The sequence below is a fragment of the Doryrhamphus excisus genome, linkage group LG7, assembly GCF_037039965.1.
Source record: "Doryrhamphus excisus strain RoL-2023G ecotype Guam linkage group LG7, RoL_Dexc_Guam_v1.1, whole genome shotgun sequence".
Classification (NCBI taxonomy): domain Eukaryota; kingdom Metazoa; phylum Chordata; class Actinopteri; order Syngnathiformes; family Syngnathidae; genus Doryrhamphus; species Doryrhamphus excisus.
This window is the reverse complement of record NC_136363.1, coordinates 8,354,704-8,366,764: the sequence shown is the minus strand read 5'-3', so window position 1 is coordinate 8,366,764 and position 12,061 is coordinate 8,354,704. Positions and strand designations below refer to the sequence as shown.

Below are 12,061 nucleotides of genomic sequence, written 5' to 3'. Positions count from 1 at the left end.
TAAATTGCAGATACAGACACATAGAATATGTAAATATAACTTTAAATAAAGACTCACACGTCTTCCATCAGCTCCTGGCAACCCACGAGAGCCGGGGGCTCCGTCTCTACCCTGCGAGAGATAAATAAAAGTGTGTTCGACAACAATACATGCATATGGTGCCATTTTTACACTTGCAAAAAGAGTCAATGATGTCATACTGGGGGTCCTGTTACGCCGATGCCCATTGGCCCCTGTGGTCCTGGAGGTCCAGTATCCCCTCTCATGCCCTGTGACCAGAAAACATCGATGTAGTACTTCTACTCAAATAGAGCCTACTGCAACTAATAAATGGCAATTTGATGCAACCTGTTCACCAGCAGAACCAGCTGGGCCGGGTAATCCAATGAATCCAGGAGGTCCCTGAAGAAAACACAATTTTGTACCGAATCAAAACATCAAAATGTAGATCATTCAAGATTTGAGAAACTTACAACAAGACCGGGAAGTCCTCTTGGTCCCTCGATACCCTGCAAGAGAGATTACAGGTTTGCAGAAAGCTTACAGTCCCCCACAACACATCTGGCAGATATGAAAAATGTAAACACTGAGAAAGATGTGGTATTCAGTAAAAATACCAATAGTGTTACATCTATCTGCACATATTTTATTGACAAGTTTGCCTTACTTGTGGACCAGGAAGACCAACTCCTGCAAGTCCAGATTCTCCCTGGAGGGGGCAGACCATGCAAATACTTAGAAGTCAGTGACATTTAAAGTTTGTTTCTTCTTCAGGAGATTGTATGACTGCACAATGACAACTAAACACTTGTCTTATCAATCAATTCACCCTGTCAATGTCAGGTAATCCCAACTTTAAATGCTTTCAAACAACAAAAAAGGACACATATACCTTGCTCCCTTTGAGACCAGGAGGTCCCTGTATGCCCGGTAAGCCTGGTTTACCCTTAAAAAGACAAAGACATGAGGTGAAATCTTCGTCTAATTTAAAGGGACAAGTACCAAAAACTCACATTTCTGCCAGGCTTCCCCTCTCCTGGGGCACCAGGCTCTCCTCTCTCTCCCTTTGGCCCAGGCACAGCAACACCATCACCCGCTGCAGTGCCCAGAGATGAACAGCTGGTACAAGCATCACCCTGACAAAACAGATCAAATCAAATTCAGATCCAGAAACCTTGAAGAACAAACTATAGTTAGCAACCCCATTTAGCATATCCATGTCAAACATCTAACATTGGCATTTCATAACAAACATTTTACAACATATATTGTACCTTCTCCCCCTTCAAGCCCATTAGTCCATTTCGTCCAGGCTCTCCAGGCAATCCTGGCACTCCAGGAGCGCCATCATCTCCCTTATCTCCTTGGTCTCCTTGGTCACCCTAATAATACAGTACAAGGGTTAAAACCACCTAAAATAGCCGTTAATGTATGGTTCTTTGATATTATTAATGTGAAATACAACCAACCATGGTTGGTGGTATTATGTATTATGGCGCAGGGTTTCTTGTAGCATCCTAAATCATTTGATACTAGATGTTTAGATCACCTTAGCTATTTGAGGACTGTTATATCAAAAATATACCCACAATATGAACAAAATGATTTATTGATGCATTTAGGTTGCCAAGACCTGCTTAATGTTTTAAGTGGTTAATGTGTCTTTGCGGGCATCAGCGACCACACATGGCTGTTAGGAAGAAAATCTATTAGGGAGCTTACCTTATCTCCTTTCTCTCCAGCAACTCCTGGGGGGCCCTGTGTGGGTGTACAACAGTAATGTCACTGTTTTTATATCATAAGTGAACTCTTGACTCTGGAAATCTCTCAGTGTTATCGTGTTGAGATCAGAAGATCATTGAACCTGTTTGCCTTCTGCACCAAGCCCCGGAGGTCCGGGAGAACCTGGAGGGCCTGGCTTGCCTGTTGTTCCTTCAGGTATTTTGATGCTGGCCGGTCCGCTGCCAACCTCATATGGCTGGCACACACCACATTCGCCCTTGAGATGGAGGGAGAGGAAGGATAGTTAGTTTGCATGACAATCACTCTGATGCAGACAAAGGAGGACATCTTACTTTCTCTCCTTTCTGGCCAGGAAGACTAAAACCAGGAAGTCCTGTATCTCCCTGCAAATAACAACACCTTGAGATACTATTTGAAATACGTTTGCACCACTGGCAAATAACTAAGAATCAGCTTTTATTTACCTACCCTTTCACCCTTTTCTCCGTTCTTTCCAGCAGATCCTTTCACCCCAGGTTTTCCCTATAATTTACGAAAGCACATCTTTTTACAATTTGATTGATGCCAAGCAGAACACTCTGTTTCAAAGAGTTTACTCTGAACTCACCGGCTTACCATCAGCTCCTCTTCGCCCTGCATTACCCTGCAGACAAGCCACAAAAAAAAAAGAGAATTCCACAAATTAATGAAAAGGGATGGGTCTTTTGAATTGGTAATTCATGTTTCATCCTCAGATGCACCCCACAGGAAACCACGTCAAATGCATTTAGTTCTTCACTATCTAGGATTTCTACCGTTATGCTCCCTGACTAAAATCCCTATAGCACGCTGTCTAGACTAAAAATGATTGCCCCATGGTGAATATCTAGCTCCTGTAGTCTATTAAAAGACCCATTTAGCAATCAACTGAATGAATTCCCCCTATGCAGGACTTAAGCATATCCTGCTATTGGGGTCACCTACGAGGAGTCTTGTTTCTTATTTATGTTACTTGCCTTCTCTCCTCTAGGACCAGGTGGTCCTACATTTCCCACCTCTCCCTGTGGTGGAGAAAAAGTGAAACAATGCATCATTTTAATGAAGGTCCTTATTGCGGCTCACACATGCAAGAAAAAACACTGATGCAAACAAAAACAAAAATGCGCATATAGTCAAACAAAGACAATTACCCAATCAATTCCATACTACCGCATCTCAATGTTTCTGGAAAGTTCTACAAAGTAGCAAGAATAATTGTTACAGAACTCAACAAATATACCTACTTGTTCTCCTTTAATTCCAAAGCCTGCTTCTCCTTTTTGGCCCTTCACCTGCAGAGTCTGACTCATGACACCAGGGACCAGATTTGGGGGTAGCTCTCCCAGGGTGGGACACACAGAACAGGCCTCACCCTACAGACAAATCCGATGTGGGTCAACAGGAACATAGCTACAGACCAGAGAGTGTAGTCGCTGCAAACCAATCACTTGGTTGGATAATTTGTTATATTTTACAAGTAAGGCATTGACCCTAAATAGACATGTACTGATTAAAAACTCTGACTAGTAACTCGTTGAACAGGGACAGAACTTGATGAATCTTGGACCTCAGCCATCATGGGCATCTTCTATTTAAAATTCAGAGTGGTCCTGCCCTGAGAAACTAATCCCTGAAAGTCTAAAGGAGCTTGGATAAAACATCAAAACCTCAATTTACAGAATGGATCAATTGACCCTTAACTTTACACGGCCTACAATGAACCACATTATAAGAAGTTAAACTATGTACTGTAAATCAAGCAAATTAGCGTATTTTCCGGACTAAATTGCACTTTCTTTCAATGTTTGGCTGGTCCTGCAACTTATAGTTCAAAATATATGTAATTTAACATGTTTGTGACTGACTGACTAAAAGAACGAAAGTGAACATTACCATCAAAAGCACTCTAGCTATGAATTTAACAGATTCAGTGATGTGGAAAACAATCGGGTGATTGGTGAACTTGCTTACTGGCTATGTTAATTTAGCCTCCCAGGTATGGTTGAATAACTGCACAATCAAAAAATATGCCTTTCCAGGTGAAATGCCCGTTCTTGGTCTTGAATTTTGTGAAATAAATTATACAAATTAAACAAATTATATTCCAGCATGACTTATATATGTTATTTTCTTTTTCATGACACATGTGACTTTACACTGGAGCAATTTATATGGTAATCAATCATGATATTATGTGATATTATTTAGCAATGTATTTTTATCAAAACTACTTCATCTCCCATCCAAACTATGACTACGCCACACTGACCTTTTCCCCTTTAGCACCATGTGATCCTGGTTGTCCCTGTCAAAAGAAATATTCAAGATGTAATTTATCATGATAACTTCCCCTTGGAGAACATGTTTGCTTTGGGATGTCGTGTCTAGACATGGCATCGAAAGCATACGGGTCGCTGTAATTAGGCAGATGTAGGAGTCTGTGAGCATGACAAAGTGCATGGGTGGGCTTTGTGCACATGTGGGTATGTGTGTACATCTAGCAAGTCAGCTGTGTGTGCACTCAAAGGGAATGATTGCACTTTCCATCTGCTTGCAAAGAGATCCCCTCTGCAAAAGCCAATGCATATCTGAATGTGTTAGGATGCAGATGAGTGTTTTTATGCAGCACTTGCATGGAATATGAAAGAACTATAGGCTATAAATGAACAAGTAGGAGCTATATACCTTCTGTCCGGCTTTGCCATCCAGACCTGCAGGTCCCTGATGACAAACATAAAAAAGATGTGTCATTTTTCAAGGTTGTCAGTGAGTGAGGTCACATCCCAAATCCTGCACCTTTAGTTCTAAAAAGGATGCTTGCAATATTGGAACTAATTGCAAAGAATCGCATAGGGCCCCACACACCTCACCACATCATTTTCCATTCCATTTGGAAAGGTGCTAAATGAACAGAGAGCCACAACAACACAGTGAAAGTTGTAAGGGTTGGTACAAGCCCAAGCCTTGCCTGGCTTCTGCAGAATGAAAAATGCAAAGAGACAAATGCATTCCAGAGACAAATGCTCAAAGATCTGCTAAAGCTGGTTAGGTCTGGTTCGAATCTAGACTGTAGAAATGTTAAACATAGCAGAAAAGGAAAGTACTGAATACTATTCCACTTACAGGTGGTCCTCTCTCTCCAATGCCTGGTAATCCGGGCTCGCCTTTCTGGCCCGGCATACCTTGCAGAGATACGGTGTTGCCGATATCAGTTGGTAGTGTGGGGCACACTTCGCACGGGTCACCCTGAAAATAGCAGTCAAACACAAATTATACAAAAGAACACAACAAACAGTCATGGAGAAAAAAGGCAATGTTTACTGACTGTAATACCTTTGCTCCTTTCGGCCCTGCTGGTCCCCTCGGCCCCTAAGAGTTGGGAGATGCCTGAATACTGTATTTTTGAAGCTAATGCATACATTACTGAAATTTAATCTTAAAGATATCTCACTGGATCTCCGTGCAATCCTTCATCCCCTTGAGGTCCTATGTCCCCCTGTTAGGACACAGCATTATACATGTTGAAAACCAATATGGACAAGACTACATCCAAAGCTGAATAATCCAAAAGTTGTACATTTTGGAGTTAAAGCAAATTTTCTATAAAGATGTGTTCTTTACACCACAGATATTATAAAATGTCTGATCATAACCATAGAACCAGAACTGTAACTTACTGAATAGGAAAGGAGCAATGCAACTACTTCAACCAATTACAGACACAATTACATTTTGCCAAGTTGTTGAACATACAATCTTTGCATGGGAAAAATGTTTTTATTAGTAGTTATGAAACAGCATAATTTATTCATTAACATATTTTACAAAAATAGTGAAACAGCAAACTGGAGAGGGATTGTGTCTGTCAGGTCAGTCAAGTCAGTCAAGTCAGAGCCATTTTAATTTATTTTAGTTATATTTAGTTTTATTTCGCTGTGGTTGACTCCTTTTAACAAGGGTGTGATAAGAATGTTTAGATGCATTTTGAAAATGGAAAAGCTACCTTGTCTCCTTTTGCACCACCAGGCTGACCAGGAGGGCCCTCGATTAGAAAGACACAGTTATTTTCTGCCAATATATATTTATGCTGATAAGAAGTGCAATCAATTTACTCACTGCTGGACCTGGCTTTCCAATCCCTAGTAGGCCTGGAGGTCCAGGCATCCCTGGCTCCCCAGCCAAGCCTTCAGGACCCACTGAACCAGAAGCACCCTGAGAAAAAAAATCATGTTTCATGCTAATGCAACAGTGAGGATGTAGCATACAAGTTGATAGGTACTGTAGCTGAGTGTCAGACTTAATGCACACAGACCTTCTGTCCTTTGGGGCCGACGACACAGATGGAGCCTGCTCGACCCTGGGAAATGATGATGGACAGCCAGAAAAGTGACAGCATCAGTACAGGTCAGTGACATAATCAGTGTCAGCCAGATTCAGACTCTCCAGACCTCAATCCCCCACAATTGTGAGGACATCTGTTGATTTTCCTCTTAAAATTGGAAATGTAAAAGGCATTATCTTTACCAAAGCCATGTTCCCTGCCTGCCTAATTCAAATCACACAGCACATTCATATTCACTATGTTGGATGGATAGGGGCTTAAGAAAAAAAAAGTCAATCCTCTGCCAAATCCATATGTTCGAAAAAAAATACAAAAAAAACACTTAGCCTGGTGAACGGCTGAATGTGATGCAGGAACCAGGGGAATATCTCACAGTAGACGCCCACGTTGTAATTTGTTTCCTAAAAACTTTCCATTGCGTCTGCAGGATCACTGCTTTGAACGGGCAAGATTAAAAGGTTTAAATCTTCCTGAACAGGGGGCTGCCTGCGTGCGAGATGAACAGCTCGGTCAATGAGGCAGCATTGATTGTGCAAGCTTTGTTGCTCTAGTCTAATCTAACAGGCATTACCAAGATGACTTAAAGCTGTGGCAGAGGGGAGTGGAGCGATATCAATGGGAGTCTGGGCTTAAAAGAGTAATGCCCAATAAGTTTAGCGAGCATCTGCAAGCCTGATAAAAGTGCATGTCTGCCTATGAGTGTGCTTTGTGAGCAGTTTGAACGTGAAAACAAGAAAACTGATGTATATTAATGATCAGACTATAATCCATGTGCAGTTATGTGCAATTGGTTAAAATTTGCACCCCAAAACAGTATGACATTTAACCACAGATACTGAGAGGTTTTGGAGACTATCTGTTAAAAAATGTGAACGTTTGAGCTGACAGGAAAATACATTGTTTTAATTTTGACTTTAATTGACCTATTGACTGATCTTTCACCCCAATTAGCTCCAGACAGACCAAAGGCTAAATCTTGCCACTCTAGGGGGAATCCAGTCATTATACTCAAGAACAAAATATTTGGGAAATTAATAGCATAAATGGGGAAAAGGCACAAAGAGTAGAGTTTGTAGTAATAATATGTTTTTTTTACGTATAACACGAGACTGATTTCAACTTTGGTTGAAAAATATTTACCTTTTTAGCATATTGATATAAGTGGCCATTACATCTTTTCATTTTTCAGTATCTCGTCCTTGGTGGAAAGTTTGGACACCCCTGCTGTAGAGGAGTGGAATATGGTATTTTGTGCACCGATGCATGTACAAGGAGCTGGTGCCAGCACAGTAAAGCTCATGTTGCTGGAAAATGGTCTTTTGTACACTTTCCCGCTCAATTCACTTGTGAATACATTGCAAACAAAGTCAGAACAAATCGAGAGAAACACCTACATCCTTCCCCGGAGTGCCTGTGAGGCCCTGTGGTCCAGTCTCTCCCTTCTGACCTTTTACTCCCTGGCAAGAAGCAGTTGGAAAAAGGTGAGGGATATACCAAAAGAGGAGACAAAAAATATAGGCTCAAAAATGAAACAGATCAGAACAAGGTCAGGTCTCCATCGTTGATTAGTTATAGTTTCTTCAACCTTTCACCTTGAACTCAGCTGCTTCACCCCAGCTGGCAGGAAGCACCTGCAGAAGAAAGATGTCCACCGTTCAAATCAATGACCTGGTTTTAAAAGGTCATATCACACACACCGCTGGTCCAAAGCAGACAACGCTGTAACCAGTGAGCCATCCTGGACACTACCCAACAGGAAACGTATGCTACACACACAACTTGCGAGCGTGCATGCATAATGCAGGCATGAAACTAAGGTATGCTTTACAATTTAGAGTAAAATCAGTGAATAAACACATGAAGCACACAATCTTAAACGGGGAGAATAAATGTAGCGGTGAGTTGCTGTTGTGTTAGGAAGATTGGGATGCAGTGGGTGGTGGCGCGGTGACCTGTATCAGAGGATTGGCACTCACCATCTCTCCTCTCTCCCCCTTCTGGCCCTTGGGTCCCTCCGTACACTGAGGTTATAGAGACACATGGTTGGCACGATTAACGTATGATAGTGTTTTGGCTAGATTTATGCTTGCCAAATAACAAGATGGTTCTTTTTTTGGTTCAACATGACGCAGTGTGTGTGAGATCAAATTTTGAACGTTACTTACTGAACCTGAATGTGAGCCAGAACAGCCATCACCCTAGGACAGAAAGGAAAACAAAATTGCTATTTATATGTATTTATATGTGTCTGTGTGTCAGTGGGTAAAACTTCTATATGCTTCCATGCACCACTTTACAGCACAAGGCATGTCAGGGCATGTAATGATGTCACACATTCCGTTCATATTAGCCCTGCTATACACACTTTGCCGTCGGACTCACCCGGTCACCTTTTTCTCCTTTGAGCCCAGAAACTCTTGCAAGATTTATAACCTGAAACACACACACACACAATCGGGTGTGCAACCACACACCCCAAAGTCATGTAAAATGACTACAGATAAATTATCTTGATATTTTAATTCCTAATATGTCGAGAAATTATTTATGAATTGTATGAAGACATTTTATTGAGGTCAACTAACAAAAGTTTCAGTTTATGTTGTAACCATGTGGTGGCACTATTTCATAAAAAGTGTGCGTTAAAAGGGATATGAGGTGGGCACTCACACATTAACACATAGCACCCATGGGAGATAGGGATCAGTGGGAATGTTTGATTCCCTCAATACGCGATTGAGTGGAGCAGCTGCTCTGCAACAGGAGGGTGCCAGCACCAAATCTGGATAGCCATTAAAAAAATAACTGAAGTCTTTTTAGCGTAATAAAGTAATTAAATCAGAGTCACTAACCCCCCCACCTTCCACCTGCTGTTTGTGTGAGCTTTCACACATCATAAAGTCGGCTTATTGACGCTGCAACTGTGGGCTTGCTGGGAGGACACAAGCAGGCGAGGCAGCACAGGCACAATATAATGTTTTCTTCTTTCCTTGTTTTGAAATCCACACCTAAACCCATCGATGGATGGGGAGATGACTCATTGTTTCTGGGCTCTTGTCTCTGATAGTGGGCTCAGTCGGGCCCTTGTAGTTAAAACCTCAGCGGTTTTGCCGATGTTGTTTACAGGGAGGAGCAGGGTGGATGCTTTCATCATATACTGTATGCTATGAATATCAAGTACTTTTCATCAATACTGCTTGTTTTGATTTAAAAAAATCTAATTTAAGATTTATTAGGTTAAAGTATTCGTGTGAGGGGTGTCACAATTGTTAAATAGAGGGGCAGCAGAGCTCATATTCCAAAAGACTCCTCCAGTTCTGTTCCCACAGTGAACGCTACTTTGTTCATTCCACACGCCATCCAACTCCACAATACCTCATCTGCCTGTCAACGATAATTCACATTATCGTGCTGTACTGTCTGCCATCCTTAGTATAAAGAGTACATTTATTTGTATTTACTTATATTTTACACACTATTTGGAAATGTGCAAATCTTGTTTATATTATATGATGATATCTAATTCATATCACACTGCATGTTTTTCTTTCACTCTGTCAAGTGAGCCAACTGTAAACAAGCTATTTCCCTTATGGATCAATAAAGTCTGTCAAGTCTATTACACCAACATTAAATGCGATGGTGTGCTAGAATGATCCAGACGCAAGAAATGCTGTTTTTTTCCCCGCAGGAGATATGGCATGGCTCATTTTTGTGACTGGCTTCAAAAATGGAATTGCTGGATGGATGATGTGTCTCTCCTACTTTTATTTCTGACAGTCCAAATATGTTGACATGTGCACGGATTCTCTCAAGATTCTCTCCCTCTCATCTGTCATTGCACCTGTCTACTTCGCGCCATAATGACCACAGCCATTTGTGCGTAATGCTGTGCCAGTTCACACATTCCTGTCACACATGGTCAATATAGATGCAAAAACACCAACCTCAAACAGGTTTCAGTTTGATAAATCACATTGTGGGTGCTAATTTGTTTAATTTGCATTCATCTTCCCAGTATTTTGTGCTATTTAATAATCTGCAAATATTCAGCATAAACATGAAGACAAAGAAGCAAAATGGGTCAAGAGTATTGTTCCGCAATCGCAATCCCAAGTGCACCGATCTGCTTCGATTACATTAACTATAGTATTCTTTTTGGAAAATGGCTAATGTTGTTAGCCACACATGTTGTTAATGTGTTTCTATAGTATACGTAGTATGGTATAGTTTATTCATTCATTTTCTACTGCTTATAATCACAAGGGTCACGGGCGTGCTGGGGCATATTACAGCTTTCATCGGTTGAGAGGCTGGTGGCCAGCCAATCACAGGGCACATATAGACAAACAACCATTCACACTCACATTCATAGCTATGGACAATTTGGAGTCGCCAATTAACCTAGCATGTTTTTGGAATGTGGGAGGAAACCGGAGTACCCGGAGAAAACCCACGCATGCACGGGGAGAACATGCAAACTCCACACAGAGATGGACGAGGGTGGGATTGAACTCCAGTCTGCTAGCTGCCAACCACTCGCCCACCGTGCACTATAGTTTAGTGTGGCATAATATAGTATAGTATGGTATTAAGAGTAAGGGTACAAAAATAAACTATTCATATAGTGTGGTGTAGTATAGTGTTGTATATCATGGTATAGTATAGTACATCAGAGCACAACTATATATAGTGTAACAAGGTACTGTGTAGCACAATACAGTATAGTATGTATATGGTGAAATCACGCTGCTTATATTGTGATATAGTACATATAACACAGTACATACAGCACAGTACAGTTGCAATGAAAGGAAGAACAGTCTGGAGTTCTGTTCCCCTATTAGTCTCCTTTGTAAACAGATTCCTGCTGATTTGTGGACTTCAGCCTTTTGGCTTATATAATGAAGCCAGCCATGCGATTAAACAGCTGAAGAACTTGACAAGAACACTGTGATGGAAATTGGTTTCTGACTATATGCTTCCGGGGGGCTCAATAGGCGCCAAATCGACCTCAGATTAGATTTATGAAAACAATTAAATTAATACAGTACAGACAAGAACCCTGCTCGGGGTATTTGCCTTTGATATATCAAGTATGCTACCCAAGATGCTTATAGGTGCAATGCGCATTCTTGCTCTGAAAAACTCGTCTGTGCAATTTGTCCACATTAAATACACGGCAGAATCAAAGTCAGATTTATTTCTTTGCACCAGCCTCTCTTAGTGACACGGCCCCAACTTGGGTAATAACCTACATTGGCCAGGTGCACGATAAAGCACACACAGGAGCAACATAATGAAGCATCGAGAGTTTTGTATTCTATTTGTGAAAATAACATTCCTATTGTAGGTGAATAAAAAAAATATATTAGGCAGTCAAAAATCCCGAGGGTGGCGCATAATGAGGTGTAAATCAGTCCTCAGTCAGTCAAAAAGCAGGGCAAGGGAGAAAGGGAAAAACAGAGGACTAGTTATTTTTGTAAACTTATGCATCACCTATATATACCGTACCTTAAATCAGCCCACCTGAAGCCACACAAAGTTTAGACTGCAAAATTTGATGAAATGATAAAGTTGTGATGAATGCAAGACTTACTTTCTCAGCCAGATCTTTGGATGAGAAGATTTCCTATCAGTGGAAAAAAAAAACAGAAAGATGGGGCAGTCAGTTAAACAATCAGTTGAAACAAATGTGTTATCCGTATTCCTCATCTGTGGCAGTTTTGTAGTTTATGAGTCAAAGTATCAGCATCAAACAGCATCTCTGGCGTTGGTGCTGTGTTCCTGTTACACGTGCAGCACATCACTTGAACGTGTGCTGTCATTTCGATTGATTACACAATGTCTTAATCAAACATATGGGGGGAGTCTTCAATTAAATGTATGTTGTCTAGAAAGCGTAGCAGTCCTATATCTGCATTGTAATTTCTTTTGAAATACAGTAATCCTTGGTTC

The 12,061-nt window shown here is 41.1% G+C and overlaps 1 protein-coding gene across 3 annotated transcripts in view; it reads right to left on the bottom strand.

The window, feature by feature from the left end:
* col16a1 (collagen, type XVI, alpha 1) overlaps positions 1-12,061 on the bottom strand; it is a 48,834-nt gene that overhangs the window by 15,467 nt on the left and 21,306 nt on the right. For all 3 annotated transcript variants that reach the window (XM_078792029.1, XM_078792030.1, XM_078792031.1), the window contains 29 exons: positions 11,703-11,735; positions 8,486-8,536; positions 8,269-8,301; positions 8,080-8,124; positions 7,696-7,734; positions 7,498-7,560; positions 6,074-6,118; positions 5,878-5,973; positions 5,765-5,803; positions 5,213-5,257; positions 5,095-5,130; positions 4,885-5,007; positions 4,447-4,482; positions 4,031-4,066; positions 3,006-3,134; positions 2,739-2,783; positions 2,351-2,386; positions 2,212-2,265; positions 2,076-2,126; positions 1,865-1,999; positions 1,723-1,758; positions 1,275-1,382; positions 1,014-1,136; positions 893-946; positions 668-709; positions 474-509; positions 349-402; positions 201-269; positions 58-111 (listed from right to left, as the gene is read on the bottom strand). In XM_078792029.1, coding sequence (XP_078648155.1) covers positions 58-111; positions 201-269; positions 349-402; positions 474-509; positions 668-709; positions 893-946; positions 1,014-1,136; positions 1,275-1,382; positions 1,723-1,758; positions 1,865-1,999; positions 2,076-2,126; positions 2,212-2,265; positions 2,351-2,386; positions 2,739-2,783; positions 3,006-3,134; positions 4,031-4,066; positions 4,447-4,482; positions 4,885-5,007; positions 5,095-5,130; positions 5,213-5,257; positions 5,765-5,803; positions 5,878-5,973; positions 6,074-6,118; positions 7,498-7,560; positions 7,696-7,734; positions 8,080-8,124; positions 8,269-8,301; positions 8,486-8,536; positions 11,703-11,735 — 1,746 coding nt within the window. The remainder of the gene's footprint in view (positions 1-57; positions 112-200; positions 270-348; positions 403-473; positions 510-667; positions 710-892; positions 947-1,013; positions 1,137-1,274; positions 1,383-1,722; positions 1,759-1,864; positions 2,000-2,075; positions 2,127-2,211; positions 2,266-2,350; positions 2,387-2,738; positions 2,784-3,005; positions 3,135-4,030; positions 4,067-4,446; positions 4,483-4,884; positions 5,008-5,094; positions 5,131-5,212; positions 5,258-5,764; positions 5,804-5,877; positions 5,974-6,073; positions 6,119-7,497; positions 7,561-7,695; positions 7,735-8,079; positions 8,125-8,268; positions 8,302-8,485; positions 8,537-11,702; positions 11,736-12,061) is intronic.